This window comes from Parus major, chromosome 20, assembly GCF_001522545.3.
Source record: "Parus major isolate Abel chromosome 20, Parus_major1.1, whole genome shotgun sequence".
NCBI lineage: Eukaryota > Metazoa > Chordata > Aves > Passeriformes > Paridae > Parus > Parus major.
In genome coordinates this window covers 6,326,312-6,350,071 of record NC_031788.1, presented here as the reverse complement: position 1 = coordinate 6,350,071, position 23,760 = coordinate 6,326,312, and the positions used below count along the sequence as shown (strand labels likewise).

Genomic DNA, 23,760 nt, shown 5'->3' with positions numbered 1-23,760 from the left:
ACAACTTGCCAGCTGAAAAAAAAAAAAAAAAAAGGAAGTGTATTTCAGGTCAGTTTTTGTATGTTGTCTATGAGTCACCACTAGTTGATTTGAAAAGCCCCAGTATACTCAGGCTTCTTGAACCAAGGAGGAAGATTACATCACTTGAAGTAGTTTTTGAAATTACTTAACCAAACATACATGTTTGTGTGACCATTTCATAAGATTGATATTGAATCAGCACCTTTTCTGCTGAATTGGAGCTTGGATTTGGCTGTGACTGAATAGTCATTCAGTTCTGGTTTAGCTAATAACAGTTTAGCACTTTTCCTGACCCTGAATTAGTTAGTTTAGGAAAGAAAGTGCATTTAAAAGCCAAAAGCAACACATTATGGGGGCAGGAACTTTACAGCTGATTTTCATATGTGGAGCTGAAACACAACTTGCAATGTCACAGCTTCTTTGTAAATCTCACAAGTGAGGCTGTAGAGCTGAAGTGAAACTGGTGTGCTCCACTGGTGGCAGTTTTGTGCCTGGAAGTAAGAAATAAAGCCAAAGGGCAGAAAATTCTACTGTCCATTTCCCCTCCTAGTTTAAGGTATGCCTGCATAGGTACAGTCTGGAAATAAAAGCCCAAATCTCTTAAGGGAATTATGGAGATGGCTTTATTTGCTGGTGAGAAACTTGGCTTTGGAGACCCCTTTGAGGATATTTCTTCCAAATGATAATAAAGCAACAAAGACTTTAATGTGATGATGGGAAGATGAGGAAAGACATGGTATGATGCTGTTTTTTGTGGATCACTCTGAATGCAAACAGTTCCCACGCTGAATAAGCTCTACTCTACTTTCATGAAAAACATAGCATTCAGAGCTTGTTTGGTTTCAGGTTTGCTCATTTTGATTTAGCTGTGAATTTTGGTTTAGCTGACACTGATGCTGCAGTTTCTTCCAGGATAGCTGGATTAGCACAGCTCTCTTGGGATATATGAAGCATATCCCAGCCCGAGGAGTTCTTCTGCCACCTTCTGTGCATAATCAGCTAAACTGACAAACCCTCTGAGTCTCCTGTCAGCAGACTTGTACTGTGTTGGCATTTTTATTGTCATAATTGTTTAAGGAGGGGAGGAGGCAGACACTGTATTTTTCACACACATAGGTGACATAGCAGCTCTTTGTATTGTCAAATCAATCTAAATTTTGACCTAAATGGAGCAGAAGGCAGATTTGCTTGAATCCAAACACAGCAAGTAACAATAATGGCCTCAGACACATTGTATTGATTGATTTCAGCCGAGGCATATCCACAGATAACTGGTGCTAAATGCTGCTAGTATGTGTAAAAGGGGAGGGGTGTGTGTTAAGGGAAGTCAGTCACAGGTCTCAGTGTCAAAGCTCAAAACATGACAGGTTTTTGTTTGTTTATTTAAACTAGCTTTACTACATTTTATAGCTTATGTCAGCAGAAGAGTTTCTCTGAGAGCTGGCACTAATATGGACAGCAGTGCTGAAGTCTCTGTGCCTACAGGACTAGTGTCAAACACCTCTAGAATTGTTGAAGTTGTTGAAATTCCAGATGTTGTTAGCCTGGTGTAGCTGTTCTAGAGTAGTAAAAGACAGGATGGGCAAACACTCCTACTTATATTTTCTCTCTTTCAGTTATAGGTCCTTACATCTCTATTTTCATGTGTTTTTCATATTTATTTATAATTTCCCTAAATGTTATCTTGACACATGTTAACCAAACCTTTGGTTAATCACAGTCATCATACAGCACTACATTTTCCATGGATTTGTGTAGAAAGTAGCCAAAATCACTAGAGTTTTTTATATTTTTCTGTGCAGTTAAATATTAGGGGGAAGGTTCGGTTGTTTCTCTTGTGATATTATTGAATTCTGATCCCTGTGGTTCTCTGTAGAATTTTGTTTTGTTGCATGCATTAGAAGCTTAAGGAAAAACTGAACTTGTTGACCCAACTGTGTTGAAAATCCATTTGTATTTTGTCAGAATCATATCACTGTCCTTTACAGCTGATTGTGTACTTGCTTTTTTTTAAAAATATCTGTAAGTTCCTTTTAATTGAGCTGAGTATTTCATATTCATTAGGGATAGCTGAAATTTTGTTTCGAGAGAATGAAGTTGCAAATGCTCGTGTTTTAAAAAGATGAAATAAAAATCTTTGAAGAGTGTGAATGACAAATCATAACATTGTTGGAACATTTTTCATCAGTTTGAAGTCTTTAACCATGTTGTTTGTATCTGTCACAGATCCTGGCTCTGCTGAACGCACAGCACAAAAACGGAAATTTCCCAGCCCTCCACATTCCTCCAATGGCCACTCACCTCAAGATGCATCAACAAGTCCTATAAAAAAGAAAAAGAAGCCTGGTTTATTGAACAGTAATAATAAAGAGCAGGTAAGAGAAGTTGTTATTATGCTAGAATATGAAACAATAAAGGATGTAGAGATAGCTGATCAGGAGCTCAGTCTCCTTCAAGGAAGCTCTGTTTTTGTACTCTTAAGGAATGGATATTAATTCTTGAATGCAGTGGGGATAGGAGTTGGTATTATAATTTCTATTTGAATGTACTTTGATTATTGTTTTACATCTGTTGAAAAAGACCATCTGTGTACTGCTCAGTGATTTCATAAAGGTAACAAGATGTATAACCAATAAATGCAATTTGGAACAGGATTATTATGAATAATTGCAATAATGAATAATAACAACAACAAAACCAACAATAGCTGTTTTCTTGTTAAAACCATTAGCAGGAAATGTTCAGTAGTGGGATAACCTAGATTAAGAAAGGTCTCATAATGTCAGTGAAGTTCCTCATCTGCTTTCAGTCCCTTCTTACTGCCCATTAGTCAGCTCCACCTTGGTACTCTGTATATTTCCTCCTCTTCCTTAAAATTTCTAGGCTGTGTACACTCTTACCAAAATAGTTAAATCAAAGGGTCACACTGACTTTTCAGTCTTTATGCTTGTACCCTTATTTTTATTGTCTTCTAAGTGCTGAACTGATAGCATTTGTTGTTCTTCTTAGAACTTGACTCCACAAGACTTTGACAATTTCTGATTCACTGTATGATGCACATAAAAGAATTATATTAATTGTATTGAATAGCAAATGTTGTAAAGCATCTGTATCATCTTGGAGTGTAGATTACATGAAATCAATCTTCAGCATTACTGAAATTACTTCACACCTGATGTACTAATGATATGCCTGTGTGTTTTTCAAAGTGCTTTTTTGTGTCACAGGGCTTTTTGCCAGTGTCATATAAACACAGGATTAAGTTCTGAGTATTCAAAGCACTTTCTCCTGGCATAAGAGCACCCACATTATCCTGGTACAATTGTACTGGTGAAGAAAGAAAATGAAATTCCTACTCACTGCCGTTGTCCTGGAACAAAAGCTGTGAATAAATGAGGCCTTAAAACTCAGTGTAAATTGTATTTAATTTCAGGATAATCAGGAAGTGTAACTGTATCATGTGGAGGTACACTGGGGTCAGTTTGTCATTTGCTGAGCTTCCCTGCAGCCTGGGTTTATTCCTTTACGTCTTGGACGTTTTCTGGGCAGATATTGCCCCACTTAAGTCTGAGCTTGTTACTGTGCAGTGCAGAGATAATCTTAAAAACAGTGGAGTTGAATCCTTGGGTATTAATTTCCACTTTTTCCCTGCATTTAAAAATATATGTGAAAATGTAGTTGGAGTTGTTGAACTTGATAAATTCCCCTTGGTAAATACTTTTCTGTTTTCCAGGTATCTCAGACCTGAAATGTACAGGATAGAATAAAGTTGTGTATCTAATGAAGAAAACCTATCAGACTTGCTTTTTTTGCTGTGTTTATTACAAGTTAGCAAGAAAATATCATCTGTTTAGTTCTGTTTAGCTTTTACAAGTTGCTTTTCATTTGATGTTGTCTTGCATGTCAAATTTGAAGTGGGCATGCCTGAAGATTGTTGGGTCTAAATAGGTTCAAACTCTGCACTCTGTGGCAGCAGGAGTTGTTTTCAAAGATTCTTTCACTGCTGAGCAGATGTGAGCTGAGCATACAGGTTCTAGTTTGAGTCCTGAGTTTGAGTATGATGTAGCTGATAGCTGTGGTTCTGATTGACTGATAAATCTGTTTTGAGGTATCACAACCTCCCTGGAAACCTCTAACTTAATATTCTACATTACAAAGTGCTTTATAGCACTTGAACATTTCAAGATACCATTACTAAAATTACAGTTGCACAAAGCTTTGTATTACATGTTGTGGGTGTAGTAACAGATCTTCAGAATGGTGCCATTGAGTATTTAAAGTGCTGAAAATCAAACCAAGTATTAAGGAATTGTAGAATGTAACTAAGGTGAAAAATCAGGAACTTCTGACACTAAATTGGTCAGTTATAATGGAATTGAAGTTGTCAGCTTGTTTTACTACTAGTTTAATTTTCTTAAATTTAAACTGAATATAAATAGTGATCTTTTTCTCTCCAAAACAGCACTACAATACTGTTATTTGTTTTCTTCAGTTTTCTCTGCCATTCTACAGGTCTTAATAATGTCAATAAAGCCTATAAAACAAGCGACCACCTAGTTGAGCTTGAACTTGAATAACTGTTAAAATTTTAACTCTTAAAACCTATTAGTCTCACTAGAACAAGTGAAAAGGTCCCTTGATACAGTAATCATTCATTTTCAGTTTTTTAGTTTTGTTCTTTGGGTCTCTCTTGAGTCTCTAAACCCATTTTTGTTTTGTTTCTTAAAGCTGACTTAGGCAAAATAAGGCGATAGATTTCTAAATAATAAAAGCAACCTTGAACAGCAAACCAATTCATCTCATGTTCCAGCAAAAAATTGACTTCTCTTCAGTTTGGATGTGATGATTTCTGTAGAAGTTTCACAGGTTTTATGTTTGTCTTAAAGCAGAATCTTTGAATCTTACAAAGTTAGTGTGGACATATTACTCATGTCCACTTCAAAGTCAGAATATGTATTAAATTCCTCTGGTAATTTCCTTTATCTGCAGTGGAGGAAGTGCCCCATAGCTGCATTCCCACGTTTAAGATTGAGATGTTGGTCTCACAGCTGCAGTGCATTTAGCTGCAAACAAAACATGTTTCTGCACTGGAAAGTACAACTTTCCCTTCCCCACTCTGGTTTCTTTGTTTGAATGTTTGTTGTAGTAATTGATTTGAAATGGACTTAAACCCTTATGCTGTCTCACTTATTCCACAAGATCTCATAGAACCATCCTTCTGAAATTCTTGTCATGTCATTAAATGTGTGTATAGAGAAAGAACAGAAGTAACACTTTGCCCATTTCTGTGGTGGGAACCAAGTGTCTCTTTGGGCTTTATCATCTGTAGAATAGAAAATGAAAACCACCAAAACTAGCACAAAATCATGTGAAACTTTAGGTGGCAGAGTGTTTATGGCTAACATCCTTTCTTTGCCTAAAATATTTTATAGTGTTAGATAATCTGGGGGTTTTTTTTGAGATACAGTATCTTCAGGTGAAGATCTCTTATTCCTGCAAATAATTAGACCTCCTCCTTTGTAAATACCATGGTTCAAAGTGGCATGCTGGTGCTTTCTGGGGACAATATTTATGCCCTGTGTGACTGATTTTGTTCAGGATGCCTCAAAGGTACAGAACCCACATTTGGTTGCCCTGTTCTGTGAATCACATGGGTGTGATTGAGAGTCTCAGAAGCTGCAGATTTGTAAATGGTGTAGGACACTTGCAAAATGACCTGAAATACAAACAAAATGATTCTTCAGACTACAGGTGTTTGGATAATTGCAAGTGAAGTCATGAGCAAGTGGTTTTACATCAAACAAAAAAATCACATTAAATGAGCTGTCTAAAATCTCAAGGCTGTTTCCTCCTCACCAAACCACACCTGTAATGAATACCAAACAGAGAATTTGAGTTCCCTTGTCATTTATAAATAGAAAGTAGCTTTCCAATATATGTTAGCAACTCTTCAAAGATGATATAACAAACTCTGGGTATCTCTGGACCCATTTAAGCCATCCCAGGCTCTTCACTTCTTGTGTTTTGGTGTCAGCTGTGTCATCTTTGAGATGTCAGACTCAAGGGGAAGACCAGTTCATGCAGGTTACAAAGTTAACACTGCTTCCTAGTGCAGGCAAACCAATAGAGATGTGAGTCTTAAATTGTGATATGCATTTAGGTGGTGAATGAAATCTCTCCTGTAGTGGCTGCTCAGGATGTGAATTGGCTCCTTTGTTGTCCTTCTCTACAGTTTGCCATATTAATCAAAATCAGCATTGGCTTGCTTCGTGGTACAAAGCTATAAACTGCTGCAAACTAGCACAGATTTGCATGGTGTTCAACTCCTTGTTTCAGGACTAACCTCTTCAGTTGTCCCAGGTTTAGCCACCACTAAATATCTCAGTATTTAGCTTGCACGGCCCCATGAAATTCTGAGTTTAGAGGGCCTCATAGCTTCTATAGCAATACTTCTTTCTTGAAGCTGAAAATGTCTGCTTGCTCTTGTTGGATTGCATGTCTTGCACTCAATGTCCTCACTTGCCACAAAAAATTTATTTCTGGTCCTGAGTGCAAATTGTCATTCGACATCTGAATAAGCAGTAAACTTCTTTATGAATGATTTTGTGCAATGACAAAGATACTGTGCTTGCTTATATGTTAATCAAACCCTGTAAATTGCTTTTTTGCTTATGTATTATGATTGATTTGAAAAAATGCAAATTTGTTTTGAAACCAAACCTGTTTTTCTTGCCTACATTTCAGTCAGAGCTAAGACATGGTCCGTTTTACTATATGAAGCAGCCACTCACCACAGACCCTGTTGATGTTGTACCACAGGATGGACGGAATGATTTCTATTGCTGGGTTTGTCATCGGGAAGGCCAAGTCCTCTGCTGTGAGCTCTGTCCTCGGGTTTATCATGCTAAGTGTCTGAAACTGACAGCCGAACCAGAGGGGGATTGGTTTTGCCCAGAATGTGAGGTTAGTTTGATATAAGGAGTGGATTCCTTTCTTGGTTTTGAGATTTAAACAGCTTTTTCTGTGTTCTGAAATGTTTCTGGTTTATTCCTACATTGCCTCTTGGTCAAGGTACCAGAAAAATTTGTACAGAAGAGGAGGCACCCATGGCTCTGCTTCACCACTTTTTCTCTGGGTGCTACCTGGCTTGTGTTTGCCTTCTTACCATGAGTCTCCAGTTTCCTTTGTGCCTCCAGCTCTAGAGAAACACCATTCCAAAGCATGATCTCTTCATCAGGCACCAGTAATTCTGAAATCTTTCTGCAGTTTTCACTAGTTTAACTTGTACTTCTTCTGGTGGGCTGATCAACTTTTCAACAGCACAGAAAAAAATGCACTTTAGGGTCTACATAAACAAGTGGGTATTTTGTTACTGTGGAAGAATTTAATCATTCCTCTCCAGTGATTTCTGGGGAGAGAATACTTTGCATTCAAGTATCTGTAATGAAAGCAAATTGGTTTATGGCATGTTTTCCTCTGATCACTTATTTTGTTAGAGCCCAGGTGACCTCCTCACTCTCACATTGCTCTGAATCCACATTGTAGTTGGGAATTTTACATATTCATGTATTCTCTTTGCGTGATCTTGAAGGTGCTGGATAATTTTCCAGTCTTTTCCTTTTTTCTTTTTTTGGTAGCATACACAGGCCAAAACCCAGGTAAAACAGGCATCTGAAGTACTTACACTGCATTATCAAAAAGGTTTTGTTTTTTATAAAACAGTTCTTATCTTTCATTTGAATGCTAGAATGTTTCAGTGGAGAAGGATTTATCTAGAAATGTTTGCTGACAAAATGTTTTTTTAATCCGAACTTTTAGAAAATCACAGTTGCAGAATGCATAGAAACACAGAGTAAAGCAATGACAATGCTCACCATTGAACAGCTATCATATCTACTGAAGTTTGCACTACAGAAAATGAAACAGCCAGGGGTAAGGAAATTTATGTTTTCTTCTTTAAATACTTGGGTCATGTGTTTGTCATAATCTGGAGTTTGCTTCCTTTAGTGGATAATGAATGTTTAGTTTATCAGATTGTCTGTGACAGCTTTTCTTCTGTCTGCCACCTGTCTAGCACAGACAGATTAGGTTGTACAGACTGTTTTGGAGTGCATTTAAAATGTAGTTTTGTGATGTAACTTCTGGATGTATTTTCAGTAGGTGTAATGAAAATACAGTGTGGTTTTCCAGTGGAAGGTGGTGGTTTCTTACTGTCTGAAAGTGGACAATTCTATATTGGATGTAAAAGGGGAATGTGGAGAAATGATCTCTTCCCAATATATTTACATGGACAGGAGCCCTAGGCACTGACACTGCTGCATTATTGATTATATGTGTTGAAAATGTAGCTTCTCTCTGTTATTACCAAGTGTTCTTACCACAGAAATTGGTTGTATCACATACTTTTAAAATGCTGAGGAACTTTCAGTGTGTCTAAAACATGTGCCATTGTGTCTTGTAAATCACAACAGTACCTTATACAAAAAATCAATTGAGACATTTTAGTTCCTGTTGTTCTGCTAATAATTTATTACCTCGCAGCATTTTATAATTACCTTTGAAGAATTTTGTCTGATAACACAGCTGGAAGTAGTGTTAGAAAATGAGTGTTGTGTCATTGATGAACTGTTTGGCACTAGTAACCAGTGTGGTTCTTTTTTCCCCTAACAGACAGAGCCATTTCAAAAGCCAGTTTCACTGGATCAACACCCAGATTATGCAGAATATATCTTTCATCCAATGGACCTTTGTACATTAGAGAAGGTTGGTATGAAGCTAACAGAGGAACGTTTCTGGAGTTTGATTGCCATCTGTAACATTTCTGAAATGGCAGGGGAAGATGTTTAAAATTATTTTGATGGGTGGGGTGGTTTCTTGGTTATTATGAAAGTCAGTTCATTTACAGCTTAAAAACAATCCTATGTTAACTGAACTTCACTGTTTTGTTTGGGCCAGTAACAAGTGCTCAGGAAAAAATAGTGTGAAAAAGACAAGCTTACACTGCTGACTTCCCCCTATTAAATTATATCTGATTCCATGAATAACCTCCAGGAGACACTTCTTAAAGCAGGATTTTCATTTGATCATTCTGTTTCATTTGATGATTATGCATCGTTGGTTCATTAATTAGGGACCATTTGATGTATATCCAGGGGTCATTCCAGACTCATTTTACTGATCATTCAACAAATACTGTAATCTCCACTGCACCTGAGGTGTAGAAGAAAAACAAACGGTCAAGAGGTAGATAATGAAACTTTCATTCTCAGTTTGATAGTAATTTGAAAGTACATATAATCAAGAAATTCTCCATTGCTTAATGAAGAGTGAAGCATTGCTTTGTTCTGTCAGGACCTGGTTTTGAAAGAGACAAGTTTTCATCCTCTGTGTCCTTAACAGTGGAGGTTGATGCCTTTATGGTATATATATGTATATATATACCATATATATGGTATGTATATGTATGGTAGCAAAACCACAGGACTGATTTTATTTAATCAAATTGCTTTACCCACTAGGTAGACTGTAATATCAAACATATTGTCTAATGTACTGTGACCAGTATTTTTTCTGTGTCTTGTAAAAATTAAAACTGCTGTGAAGTGATAATACATCATTAGAAGAAACCAAAGACTGTTTTCTGCAGAAATATCATGTTCCTAACACTGTGTTAGGAAACATGATTTTTTGGAAATGTTTGAGATGTTGATCTAAGTATTTCACTATTTAGATTTAATTTAGACAGTTCATATATTTTTAGGGCAGTCAAAAGAATTCGAGAGATTCTTAAGCATTTAGAATCAAAAGTCTGCAGTAAATAAATATCATAGAATCCCAGACTGGTTTGGGTAGGAAGAGCCTTTAAAGCTCATCTCATTCCAGCCCACTGCTATGGACAGGGACACCTTTGACAGCACCAGGTTGCTCAGAGCTCTGTCCAGCCTGGCCTTGAACACCTCCAGGGCTCAGTTTTATTTATTGTATGACTGATAAAACACGACATTCAGGAAGAAGCTGTCACTTTTTACTGATTTCTGTTTCCTGATACATTCTTAATTTCTTCTTTACAGAATGTTAAAAAGAAAATGTACGGTTGCACTGAAGCATTTTTGGCTGATGCCAAATGGATTTTGCACAACTGCATTATTTACAATGGGGGTAGGTATTAATATGTACTTACATGCTCAGATATGAAACTTTGACATAGTTAGTCATGGAGCAATTTGTAGACTTCTACACTGAAAGTGTCTTCCTGTTAATGACCATAGTGCCTAAAAACAACAATTTGTTTTTTAACTACTGGCATAAATAAAACTGTAGGGCCTTATACAACCTGTGCTGTCACTTGCTCGTTCCACCTTAGAGAAAACATTTCAAATAAGATAGAATCATGGAAAGGTTTGGGTTCATAGGATCATTGGACCTTAGATGACCTGATCCAACCTGCATCATTTAGTTCCAACTCTCAAATTGCTTTAATGTTTTGCATTGTACAGCTCTTAATTGAGACCTGATTGAGAAAATCATACAGCACATCCCTCATTGCAAGGGTGTGTCAGTGGTGGGAAGGCTGCAATAGGCTACAAAAAGGAGCATTTAAAGATTATTAAATGCTACATTGAGAAGAAAAGTGATGATGTTCTGCTTTTACAAGCATATAGTTCATGCATGTGTTTTTACATTGTCTTTTTAGATCTTCTCTTTTGTTTTTATGGATGACTTTTATATCTGAAAACTGTTGATTTTATCATAGTTCTACCATAACTATTTTCTTAGTTAAAGCATTTTATTGTTTCCTCAGGAAATCACAAATTAACACAAACAGCAAAAGTCATCATCAAAATCTGTGAGCATGAGGTATGAGTGCCCCAATTAAATTAATTGTTCTGTATGTTTAGTGTTCCATGCCGTGTATTTGTGAGTGACATAATATGTATTGTAGAGTTTTGTGGGTTTCCCTACATTTAGCTATGCATATCCATGGCCTACAGAATGGCATTTGGCCAAGGCATTGCTAACATATCTTCCAGTAGGATATTCACTATTTATAATTGAGACTTGTGGGAAGGGGAGGGAAGAGGGGAAGGTGGATTTATGGATTCTGCTCAAAGGCACCTGTCCTGTTTAATGAATATTTGGAGCTGGAAAAAGTGACCAGCATCTTCTGATGCAGATGTACTTTTTGTGGTTCTTTTACTGTAACAATATGATTTTCCTCTGAATAAATGCAAATGACCACACTTTGGACTCTGTTTAGTCTCTCCAGTAACTTTTATTTTTCTTTCCAGATGAATGAAATTGAAGTATGTCCGGAATGTTATTTAGCTGCTTGCCAAAAACGCGAGAATTGGTTTTGTGAGCCTTGTGTAAGTTAAAAATTATGATAGTCTAGCTACTACATAAACCAGCAGTTCTCATTTGACTGTTATCCCCTCTTTGTTTTAAACCTGCTTGCTGAGTCAAGGAAAGCTGCTGTAGCTTACCAAGCAGCTTAGGCTGCCATATCATCCTTGTGGAGTCAGACTGTCTCAGATGTCTTAGCTGTAAGATTGCAGGTTGTCCCAAAAGGATTGGTCCAGTTGGAAATAATTGTAAAGGCTGTCAGCAACCAGTTCACAAGTTTTGTGTCTTCAAATATAGGGTAACTGCCTTGTGCCAGCAGTGCTTGCTCAGAGGATTTCTGAAATGTGAATGTTTCTTCCTGCAATGTGCATCAGTTTAGACTTTATTTTTCTTTCATGACCTATTGATAGGTTGTCTGTTTCCTGTTTAATAGTGAACAGAATTTGGGGAGACCTTAAAATTCTTAAGTAGAAGTGTGTAATCCATCAAGTTCTTTCTTGGACTGTCCTGGTTTCAGCTGAGATAAGAGTTCCTTTTCTTCTTATCAGCTGGAACAGTGCTGTGGTTTTGATTCAGAATGAGAATACTGTTGATGACACACTGATGTTTTGGCTGTTGCTAAGTAGTGCTTGCCCCAAGTCAAGCACTTTTTAGCGTCTTATAATCTGCCAAGACACAAGCCTAAGTGAAAATTAGAGCATTTCAAGGATTGGCTCTAGCCTGACTTAAGCTATATATTTGAAGAGGACTAATCAAAAATAAATGAATAAAGAAGTGCAACTATGATAAATTTAATCAAGATGTGTAAGGTTTTGTGTTTTGGTAGTTTTTTAATATAATTTTATCATTTTGTCCTCTCACAATTTATTATGTTTATAGTAAAATGGAATCTTGTATTTGTTAAGTGCCTTATGCACATTGGATCTTTATTGAATCTAAGTAATACGTACAATTTTTACAAAATCATGTTCATTATCAGATTTAAAGGTAGTAGTGCTTACATTTTCTTCCTGTGTATTTTGCCTCTTCCTCTAGAGCAATCCCCACCCTTTGGTCTGGGCTAAACTCAAAGGCTTTCCATTCTGGCCTGCTAAAGCACTGAGGGATAAAGATGGGCAAGTCGATGCCCGTTTCTTTGGCCAACATGACAGGTGGGACTTGAACAAAAGGATGTCTGACTGTACTTTAAAAAATTGTGCTGTAATTTTGTGTGCTTACACGTTTTTGGATCCTGTCTTTAGAACCCTGACCCTAACAAACTGTGTAATTACTGTAGCAAACCCAGTTTTAAACCCTTACATGGTGTCTGTAGAACGTGAGCCGTGTTTGTAAGATACCTACAGAATCTGGTGAATATGCAGCTTAATTCCTTTGTCTGGTGGTATTCCACTTAAAAGTGGAAGAAAACAATGAAGTCATTTATGTTGTCTAAACCTTAATGGGAATATACACAAAGCTGTAGGTTTGAAAAATACAGAAATACAACCTGTGTTGAAAATGCCAGTTTTGCTCTGAAGGGAGTTCTCTGTATTTGTGAATCCTCTGCTTAGATGGACACAGCCATGATGAATACAAGTTGATTTGTCATGAATTAGAAATACAAATCTATAATAACATGTGCTGTAAAAAAGCCAACTATACAAAGCCATGGAGTAATTAAATCAAAGTTCCTGCTATCTTAGGATTTTGGGAGGCAGTTTTCATTTAATGTTAAATAAAACTGTCCAGTACTTGCTGATAGAACTTTTCCTGCCACTAAGGAATTTGGCCAACTTGGCTTGGGGTATAAAATGTTTCTAAGAAGGTGCTTGTGAAGTATTCATTTCTTACCTGCTCTTTACATTTTTGTGCCATGATTTGTGCTATGACAAACTGTTTTGCAATGGTTGTCTTGCAGTTACACAGACTGTTTCAATTAGGAATATTTTCTGTCATATTGGAGGAGTGTTAAGTCATTTTATTTCTACTGGATAAAGTAAAATAAACCAGTGATAATCCAAGGCATGCAATTTGCTTACTTACCAAAACTAAGCACTGAAATATTAAAAGAATGTAATGATGCTTCTTTAAAATTATCTGAACTATTCATATCTTTATGATTAGGCAAAAATAAATTAGTATGTGCATAAAAGTTGGCAATGTCAATTCACAGTATGAAATATTGTTATATTATCTTTTATTTATCTGTTTCACATATAGGGCCTGGGTTCCAATAAATAATTGCTACCTCATGTCTAAAGAAATTCCTTTTTCTGTGAAAAAGACTAAAAGCATCTTCAATAGTGCAATGCAAGAAATGGAGGTTTATGTTGATAACATTCGTAGAAAATTTGGAGTATTTAATTATGCACCTTTCCGGACACCATATACTCCCAACAATCAATACCAAATGTTGTTAGACCCTGCAAACCCAGCTGCTGGAACTGCAAAGACAGACAAACAAGAGAAAATCAAACTGAATTTTGATATGACAGCATCACCCAAGATTCTGATGAGCAAGTCCATGCTGGGCAGTAGCACAGGTCGCAGGATTTCACTGACAGATATGCCACGGTCACCAATGAGTACAAACTCATCAGTTCACACTGGGTCTGATGTTGAACAGGATGCAGAGAAAAAAGCAACTTCCAGTCATTTTAGTGCCAGTGAAGAGTCCATGGACTTCATTGAGAAAAATACAGGTAAAAAAAAAGGGGGTACAGAACTTTGGAAATTGACTGGTTTTATTCCATGTACTTTTTAATGACAGGCTATATTATTACTTGGTTTATGAAGAAATTCTAAAAAAAGAGATGCATTTAACTCTCAGTATCACAGATCAGAAAGAACAGTTCTTTCTGTCACATTGAGAAGGAATAAATAATCTCGAAAAGTGACTAAACCTGTTCAATTTAAATAGCAGGAAATAGTTGCAACTATTAAAGTGAATGGAGAGTGGAAATAAATACCAAAAGAAATTAGAATTGTCATGAGTAGGTGTTCTGGTTTTAAATCTGTCTTTATTAATTTTGTACTTTTTCAGCTTCTCCAGCACCAACAAGAACGGGTCAAGCAGGGAGCTTGTCAGGCAGCCCCAAACCTTTCTCTCCTCAAGCATCAACGCCAATTTCTGCTAAGCAAGAAAGAACTTCCACTCCAGGAAGCATTCTGAATCTTAACCTTGGTTAGTTTTGACATTTGAAAACCTAATATTTTTACAGCTGAACAAATTATGGTGGTGTCAGTGCAGCATAATATGAACAAATGTGCTTGTATGTGGCTTTAAATGAACAAAGGTCTTTAAATGAGGCACACATGCAATTATTGTTTCATCAGATTTACTGGGTTTTTCATCTCATAAAAGAAAGTTTCCATTATTGTTTCTTGTTGATGAAAGGAAGTAGTAAAAGGATAATTTTTTTCTTAGCTGAACTGTACAAATGAGTGTGTCTAAACAATAGGTAAGTTTCTAATGGTTGTAATTACATGAACATTGCTGGTCTTCACCACTCAGTCTCTCTCAAGTGAATTGCTGGCAAGGTTTTCTTGTGATCTTTAGGATTTAGGATTTACTAGGGCTTCTCTCTTGCTGCCTTTACATCACCTCCTCACTGAGCATCCCTCTCTAGGGAGATAGATGGATGAAAGGAATTAGCAGAATTCTCGAAGTCTTGAAACTCCCTAGAAGTAAATTTTGGGATTTTGGAATTTTGAAAGATGGAGTAGGTGAGTACTAAGCTGGTAAAACAGTTCCACAAGCCAAACAGATTTCCTCAGTCATGCTTTGTTCCTGTGAGAATACTGATTCTGTTCTGGCAACTTTTTACCTCCAAATGATATTACACAGAGAAATCAGGATTTTGCCCCTTGGTGTTAGGCAGGTATTTCAGGGGGGCTCAAGTTCAGATAATGAGTTCATGTCTTCAGTGCCTTACAGATATTCTGATCCCGGATATAAGCTCACAAGTCTGTTTTTCAGTGGATTACATGTGTGGACATAGTTGTAGAATTAATTTCTTCTGCTGCACTGCAGCTGTCACCTCATCTGAGGTGACAATGCATTTGGAAAAATGTTAAAAAATACATAATGCTGCAGTTGTTGAGCCACAGATGGGAGATATCAGCTGGAGCACTTTGAATAAATAGCATAAATTGAAAAATCTGATGTTGTGGTCCATGAGTAATACGAGAAAAAAAGTGCTTGTATGCTCTCAAGTAGAATATCTGTGTGTTTTTCCAGGTTTAAGAGAACTTCCTTTATAAATATACTTTATATTGATGAGAGTGAAAATAAAAACTCTTTTTCATTTAATAGCATCAGCTGTGCCAGACATAGGTTCTTCTGTGGATGTTAGAATTTTTCCCATATAACTCGTGTCCCATTGTCCTGGGTGATGTGACCAGGGTTTCTCTCTGCAAAAACAAAAGGGAGAGTCCAGAAAACAAAGACACTTTGTATCTTCAGCAGAATGCTAGGACTCTGTGGTCTGCAATTCAGCAAAAAGGAAGGAAAAATATAAGAAATGAACCATCTGTTGCTACTGGCAGACTTGCTAATTTGAAAAATGAAGGTGTGAATGAGTAAGATATATGGGGATTTTGGAGAAAAAACCCATGTCTCTGATAGTATAGGACCTGCTCTTGGTTAACAGAGGCAATAAAAAAATGGTAAGAATGTGATATGAAAGTCAGACTTAAAAAGGATGTCTGGTCAGAGGAATCATTGGTTCAGCCCTTTGTATTTATTTCACTTTTCTGTAAATTGTACATTAACAGAAAATGTCTTGTAAAAAAAAATATATATACATAGTAAAATAAGGCAATACTGTCGTATTTAACTACTCTGGAATGAAAATTGAAAATAAAGCACAAATGCACATTGTAAAAGGTGTTACCTTTTGACTTCTCCATAGCCACTGGTCTTTCTCAGCTTATGGAATTGGTCCTTCTGATTACTTAGGAGCCAGTTGAAGGAGCTCAATTGGTCAAACATAATTCTGCTCTTCATTTTTTTTCCCTTCTTCATGGGTCCTTCCTCTTCCCTCAATTAACTCCAACTGATTGAGTGCCCTGAGCACTGATGGAATGTCAGCACTCCTGGCAAAGGGTAAAGGATAGGACTGTGCTGTACAAATACAGCTTCTGAAATGGGAAAATTGAAGCAAAAATGTGAAACTTAGTTGCTAAGACAGTTCTACCCTTAGCACTGTAGTATGTATTCTTTGCAGACAGATGTGTTCATTTCAGAGTGAAAATTCTATACATGTAGATGAAAACTCAAGTTTTTGCTGACATATACTGAAAAATGAAGTTATTATTCTATTCAGTGGAATAATCCACATTTTATATGTATTCTCATGACCTAACTTTTGGATTTTAAATAATGACTATGAAGATTTTATATGTCTTTAAATCTTATAAAGATTTTATTTCTATTTAATTTTCTCTGTGAAGGTAGTATTCCGAGTAGTAAATAACAGCGGTAGTTTAGTAGAGGTGCTGTCAGACAGCTTTACAAGCCTGAATGGGGATTTCTGGATAAATTCACATTGATGGAGAAAATGTCCCCATAACTGATGCATGTGCTTTGTGTGTGAAGAGAGGAAGAACCCATTTTTTGTACTGAAGTCATTATTTAGCCCATAATTACAAAAAAAGTGCACTATGTTCCAGATCGTCTGCATTGCTTTTTGGTGAAACGTGTTTTATCTTGATAGTGATCTCAAATCTTGTTGTAAAATCTTTTTCTTAGCTGGTGTTTGTTTCTGCAGATCGTAGCAAAGCTGAGATGGATCTGAAGGAGCTGAGTGAGTCTGTGCAGCAGCAGAGCACCCCAGTGCAGCTCATCTCCCCCAAACGCCAGATCCGCAGCAGGTTCCAGCTCAACCTCGACAAGACCATCGAGAGCTGTAAGGCACAACTGGGTGAGTGTCCCTCAACAACACAGTGGTCATGGGAAGGATGCACTTAAACTGGAGGTTAAATAAGTTTTTGAATAGTAAAACCATAAGTATTTTATGTTTTAAAACAAAGTAGGGGATATTCAAACTCTTTGAGGCAAGTAGAATGCACTGAACTAGTTTGCTTTAGAACACAGACCCGATGCTTCAAATTTTTGTCAAAAAGCTTTTATCTTTTAACCTGTTTTTGTACCATTCTGATGTAGATATACATGTAGTGTGAGAGGATTATAGTCTTGCCTGCTTTGCATGTTGAAAAATTAAGATAATTCTGCCTAAATTGTGTCAGTTGCACAAATGTAAAAATGTAGAATGAATGTAACTAACTGTAATCAGGTAAATAGTGTTGCTTATTTTCAAGGTGGCTTCTTGTGGATAAGAATAACTCCTTTTTTTGTTTGCCAGCACTGAGTTGAACAAAAGACCTTGCAGGTAGTGGGGGAAAAGCAGTGAAAGGAGGGCCATTTAATGAAATAAAAATATTAATTGGGGTATCTAGAAGTTCATTCTTATACATTGTGGTGCTGGGATAGGGCACTAAGCTTTGTAGCTTAAGGACTGACAGTTAAGGTAATGCTATGTGTACACTTTGTTCCTGTATATACAGTATTTTCTTGGTAATGTCAGTCAGTCTGATGTCAGCATGGAATGTGCTTTCCTTCCCACAATTAGGAATAAATGAAATATCTGAAGCTGTTTATACTGCAGTAGAACACAGTGACTCTGAAGATTCTGAGAAATCTGATACCAGTGACAGTGAATATAGTGATGAGGATCAGAAATCAAAGAATGATCAAGAGGATGGTGAGGACAAGGAAGGTGCAAGAAGTGACAAAGAATCATTGAGCTTGAAAAAAAAACCTAAGCCTCCATCACAGAATGAAGACAAGGAGGAACTTAAAAGCACAAGTCCAGAAGTGGAGAAAACAGAAGAATCAGTCAAGGAAAAGGCTGTTTCAGACACTGAAAAAGAATTTTCTGAAAAGGGAAAGAGTTTACAGCATCCTGCAAAAGAAAAGCTGAAAGGTAAAGATGAAACAGACTCTCCAACAGTGCATCTAGGACTGGACTCTGATTCTGAGAGTGAACTTGTCATCGATCTTGGAGATGATCATTGTGCTCGTGAAGGAAGGAAAAACAAGAAAGATTCTAAAGAACCTTCTCCTAAACAAGATGGTAGGATGGAATTATTTCCTTTTTTCCCCTCTGTAGGGCTGTTACCAAAGGTAGAATTGCCACCTTTATTTTTTCATTGAGATAAAAATAGCTGTATTAAAACAATTTTTAGGAGTGATTGTTCAACATTTGTACCTATGAAAAAAGTTTTGAGTGCCCATTATAGTTTCTGGTTTAAACAGAATTAGTTTTACTGTTTCCTTTCAGCAATGTAGAACTATGAATATAGATATTTTTTGCTGGGCAGGACCCAGCACTTGGCCTTATTGAACATGATTAAGTTGTGCCAGCCCATTGATTCAATCTGTCAAATCTTTGCAGTGCCTTCCTGCCCTTGAGCAGGTCAGCACTCCTGCCCAATGTGGTGTCATCTGCATTTGGCTGTCAATGTCAGCTCACTGTTGTTTAGAAAGTTTATAGTGTTCCTTCAGTAACTGATGACATTAATCCTTTAGAATGTTTTTTTTCTATCCTGAAAGAAATTGGGATGACAGGTGAAAGTGGTAAGGCAGAAACACCCTAACAAATGCTAACCTCTCACATATCTTCTGAATGAGGTCAGGCTGGTTTTTCTTGGTTTTGTACTTCTTGTTTTGCTTAGTTACTGTTGCACCTGAATTGCCACCAGTTTCAACTAGACTGAAATGACTTTACTTGTAGAATATTGATTACTTTTGAAGAAAATAATTCAAAGCAGACTGGAAGGTATATATGGCTGTTCCAAAAACTAGATGGAAAATTATGACTCAGATGTGTTGGTGAAAAGCTGGTGTAACATTTTCTGCTTGTTTAGTTGTAGGTAAAACTCCACCTTCCTCCAGTGCAAGCACTCAGCCTCTACCAGAAACTCCAGTGCTCACCCGCTCCGCATCACAGACCCCCCCAGCCGGCGTGACAGCAACCACCAGTGCTGCTTCCACTGTCAGTGCTCCCTCAGCTGCCACAGGAAGCCCTGTGAAAAAGCAGAGGCCTCTGCTGCCCAAGGAAACAGCCCCTGCTGTGCAGAGGGTGGTGTGGAATTCTTCAAATAAATTCCAGACATCTTCTCAGAAATGGCACATGCAGAAGGTACAGAGACAGCAGCAGCAGAGCCAGCAGTCTCAGTCACAGCAGCCTCAGTCCTCTCAGGGGACAAGATACCAGACAAGACAAGCAGTTAAAGGTACACACTTCTCTAACTCAATGTGCCTGTGGTGCCATAATTCCCCAGTAGTGATCCCTGTGCTCCAAAGGGTGCCCAGACAAGAGTTCTTCTGTATAAAAAAGATCTCTGAACTCTGGTTCTACTCTGATAAGTGTCTTCAGTATACAAGTGGCTCATTGTACTTGCTCTTTCTGGTGTGTATTTAGAGTCATGTTTCCTTATTTTAATGACAAAAAAACTGTGTGTCTGTATAAATATTTTTGCTTTTCATAGCCATAACAGATTTGGAAGGGTGAACTGAATCATTTTCTGGATCATATGCTAAAACTATTAACTATCCCACTTGCATGTTTACCAGTGTCACCTCAGTATCTACAAATTGCTTCCAGTTTTATCTGACAAGCAGTGGATCTGGAAGATTTTTCAGAGTATAATTTGACAACAATGAAATTACCCAGGCTCCAGGATTTGTCTTTGAAATCCCTGTTGTTTAACAGGACTTTGATGCTAGTTTACTGAGCAAACAGCCCTGGCATTTCAGAATGTTTTCACAACTGTTTTCTCACCATCCCTTTGCTGGAGCCTTCACCAAGAGCTGGCACAGGGTAACACAAGCCTGTGCTGCTGTTGCTTCTTCCCTTAATACCAACTTCATGTAAATCAGCTTCATTTGTTATTTCAAGTTAATAACCTGAGATGTTTACTGCTGTGCCTGATGAGGAGACATTCTCCACTCTGCTGACACCACTGGCACACACACAGGTGACTTTATAGAGGAGAGAGGTTTAGGTGATGGTTCACATACAGACATTTACAGAGGTTCACTTCTCTGGTCCCAAACTGCTTTTGTTTCTGTCATTTAAGCAGTGTTGAGGAAGTGGTATCTTCCTTCTTGTAGACTGCACAAATTGATGCAGAAATATTCAATGAGGAAAAATAAATGTGAAAATTGGAGAAGTTAAATGCAATCATACTTTAACACATACCTTAATAGCATGGGATGAACTTTGTGTTCAGCCTGTGAGTTTTTCTCAGTATTGTTTACTATTGAGCACATCATGGCAATGTTGCATCTTAAATATTATAGTCTAGAAATCTATCATGTGAAAACTATAAAATCTATAGATTTCTTATGTACTCAATTGGCATAAACAAAAATATAGCACATAAAGATGAATAAATGGACATTTCAGTAATTTCACTACTGAGGATATTGGCAAGGAAAACTTCTTTTATAACATGAATCAGTAAAAATAGCTTGAAGCATTTTATTCTTAAAAAAATACTATTTAAAAAATACTCCAGCAGATAAACTGTTAGAACTGAGAGTCTTCTGCACTGGCCAGTCTAAAATGATAAGTTTCAAAGTTATATTTGCTTCATTACCTCTAAGCCTTACAATTATGTACAAGTTCAGTGGCTGGGCACTGTGTAATTAATCATTAGATGGCACTTATTTGTATAAATAAATCTGAAATGGTTACATGCACTCAGTTTAGTTAGATATTGAAGGTAGAAGTTTGTTTTCATAATTCCTAATGTGTTTGATCCCCTCAATGTTCTCTTTTCTTAGCTGTGCAGCAAAAAGAGATCACCCAGAGCACTTCCACATCCACTATAACCTTGGTCACAAGCACTCAGCCCATTTCCATGGTTACCAGCTCTGGATCTGCAAGCACACTTTCTTCCTCACTCAACACAGACTTGCCAATTGCAACAGCTTCAGCTGATGTGGCTGCAGATATTGCTAAATATACCAGCAAAGTAAGTTCTGGAGGAAGGTTTAAAGGAGTTGTACTTTTAAAACACCCTGTAGTTTCATCAGGTTGGAAATTGTCACAGAAGTGTGTTCATGCATTAAACAGGCTAGGTTGTTACAGAGAAGGGTGGTGTAGTGCTGGTCTCATCATAGTGACACTGAGGGAAGGGGGATGGAGCTTTTCATCCTCTCTTAGATATTTAGATTAAAAAATCAGTGAATACTATATATTTTTGCATTGTGTTTCTTCCCCAAATTCATGGTGATATATTTTTTTTCCTAAATTATGTCAATAATAATTTTTTCCAGAAGTAGAAAGTCAAGCAGTTCACCTGTTCAGGACACCTAAAAATTAGACTGCTGATCAAAATTGTTGTGCTCTGCCTTCTAAATAAGTAGAAACAGGTAAATTACATATATTTAGAGAGAAAGAAGAGTAGCAATATAGGTTCCCAGTAGAGGGGTTGAAAGAAAAAATCTATTAAAAATATATACCAAAGAAATGTTTTTCTTTTTGTCTTTCAGATGATGGATGCCATCAAAGGAACAATGACTGAAATATATAATGATCTTTCAAAAAATACTACTGGAAGTACAATAGCTGAGGTTAGTGAAAGAGTAAAAAAACAACAAACTTGTGTAATCTTGCTTTTCTAAGCCTCATCTAGTTAAAAATAAAATTAATGAAATATTATTCTAATAAATGCAAACAGCACTGTGGAATAGGTTCTTGATTCCACTCAGAAATTTAAGACTTCAGAGTTTTGGAGGAATCAAGAGTAAGTTTAACAGAAGTTTTTTGTCTTCAAAGAGTCCTGTGCTCTTTCTGGTGAGCAAATTTAGCAAACAGATAATTAGATTACTTCACACTTTGGTTTGGAGTTGGTTTACAATTGTCTTGTCCTCATGTTAATATGAAGGAGCCTTGATGTAAATGATGGCTCATTGCTTTGGGCATGGTTTTTATATAATAATTATGTATTAAACACCACGCCCTGTTTGTTATTACTAACTATTAAATTTTTAATATTTAGATTCGGCGTTTGAGGATTGAGATAGAAAAACTTCAATGGTTACATCAACAGGAACTTTCAGAAATGAAACACAATCTAGGTATGAAATTGACAGTCCAAAACAGCGTGTAAGGTATTGTCCTACACAGGAAATGGAAATGCTTTTAGTGTGTGTTACCTGCATCACATGGTGCTGCACATTGTCCCTCTTGGAACTACCACATTTTGCTTTGTAAAGAAACCAAGATTCCATGAACAAATGAGATGAGAGAAGAGATGGAATCCTCTGTATTTTCTGAATATTGGAGCTGAACAAAAGTTTGGGCTTGCAAAGACAAAGCACGTTAGCAGCAGCTGCGCTTGTCCTTTTTGTGCTTATGCTGTATTCTGGTCCTTTGTGGGACATTCAGAATTAAAGTGTTAGACAAATGGAAAGTAATGGTTAAAAATCATGATCCCAGAATAAGAAGAGAAGATGGAAGGACTTGTATTTGTTGAGTAGGTATGAAACAGATGCCCAAGCTCAGGGAACACTTTGACTGCTAGTTTTAATTTCATGTTGTCTTTAAACTTATTAATATTAAATAATAACTAAATATAATATAATTAATATTATATTGAATATGTGTTTTGCTCCTTGCTGTTGGGGGGTAGACAATGCAAACCCCTCTTTCTCTGGATTTTGAGTAGAACTGACAATGGCTGAAATGCGTCAGAGCCTGGAGCAGGAACGAGATCGTTTGATTGCTGAGGTGAAGAAGCAGCTGGAACTGGAAAAGCAACAAGCAGTGGATGAGACCAAGAAGAAGCAATGGTGTGCCAACTGCAAGAAAGAGGCCATCTTTTATTGCTGTTGGAACACCAGCTACTGCGACTACCCCTGCCAACAAGCTCACTGGCCTGAGCACATGAAATCTTGCACACAGTCAGGTAATGGTGCCTCTTACACAGCTGGGGGGGTTTGGGTGGGTGGATGGATCCACAGTGGCTCAGTTCTTCATGTGCAGATGTGGCTCTGAGGAGAGACTGTGGACTGGCTCCCATGAGTAGTTGCCTCATTCTCTTTTTTCCTTGATTTTAGCTACTGCGACACAGCAAGAAGCAGATACTGAAATTAGCACAGAAACACTAAATAAATCATCCCAGCCCAGTTCAAGTGTGCAGTCTACACCCACAGAAACAGCCAGCACTCCTAAGGAAAAGGAAGGCTCAGCTGATAAGAGCAAAGAGAGTGTTACAGTGAGTATCATCACTTCAAACAAAAATAATGTGTAAGATTTCTCTGAAACCTACCCCTAAAGGCTTCCCTGGATAAGCCAGGAATTTATAACCATTTGAATATTTCAAACAGTGTGTTTTGGGGAG

General features: G+C 37.2%; 1 protein-coding gene across 7 annotated transcripts in view; it reads left to right on the top strand.

Annotated features, from left to right (window-relative positions):
- ZMYND8 (zinc finger MYND-type containing 8) overlaps positions 1–23,760 on the top strand; it is a 49,722-nt gene that overhangs the window by 17,844 nt on the left and 8,118 nt on the right. For 5 of the 7 annotated variants that reach the window (XR_001524693.2, XM_033519037.1, XM_033519039.1 and 2 more), the window contains exons 2-19: positions 2,248–2,396; positions 6,766–6,984; positions 7,840–7,953; positions 8,692–8,784; positions 10,092–10,179; positions 10,823–10,878; positions 11,310–11,387; positions 12,400–12,515; positions 13,564–14,045; positions 14,387–14,527; positions 17,115–17,267; positions 17,976–18,479; positions 19,273–19,641; positions 21,197–21,387; positions 21,908–21,988; positions 22,417–22,495; positions 23,086–23,325; positions 23,477–23,634. Coding sequence is in view for 6 of the 7 variants with exons in the window: in XM_033519037.1 (XP_033374928.1) it covers positions 2,248–2,396; positions 6,766–6,984; positions 7,840–7,953; positions 8,692–8,784; positions 10,092–10,179; positions 10,823–10,878; positions 11,310–11,387; positions 12,400–12,515; positions 13,564–14,045; positions 14,387–14,527; positions 17,115–17,267; positions 17,976–18,479; positions 19,273–19,641; positions 21,197–21,387; positions 21,908–21,988; positions 22,417–22,495; positions 23,086–23,325; positions 23,477–23,634 (3,311 nt within the window). In the remaining variant the exon portion in view is untranslated. Of the gene's footprint in view, positions 1–2,247; positions 2,397–6,765; positions 6,985–7,839; positions 7,954–8,691; positions 8,785–10,091; positions 10,180–10,822; positions 10,879–11,309; positions 11,388–12,399; positions 12,516–13,563; positions 14,046–14,386; positions 14,528–17,114; positions 17,268–17,975; positions 18,480–19,272; positions 19,642–21,196; positions 21,388–21,907; positions 21,989–22,416; positions 22,496–23,049; positions 23,326–23,476; positions 23,635–23,760 lie in introns of those variants that run through there. The other 2 variants (XM_033519038.1, XM_033519041.1) reach the window with 2 other exon arrangements.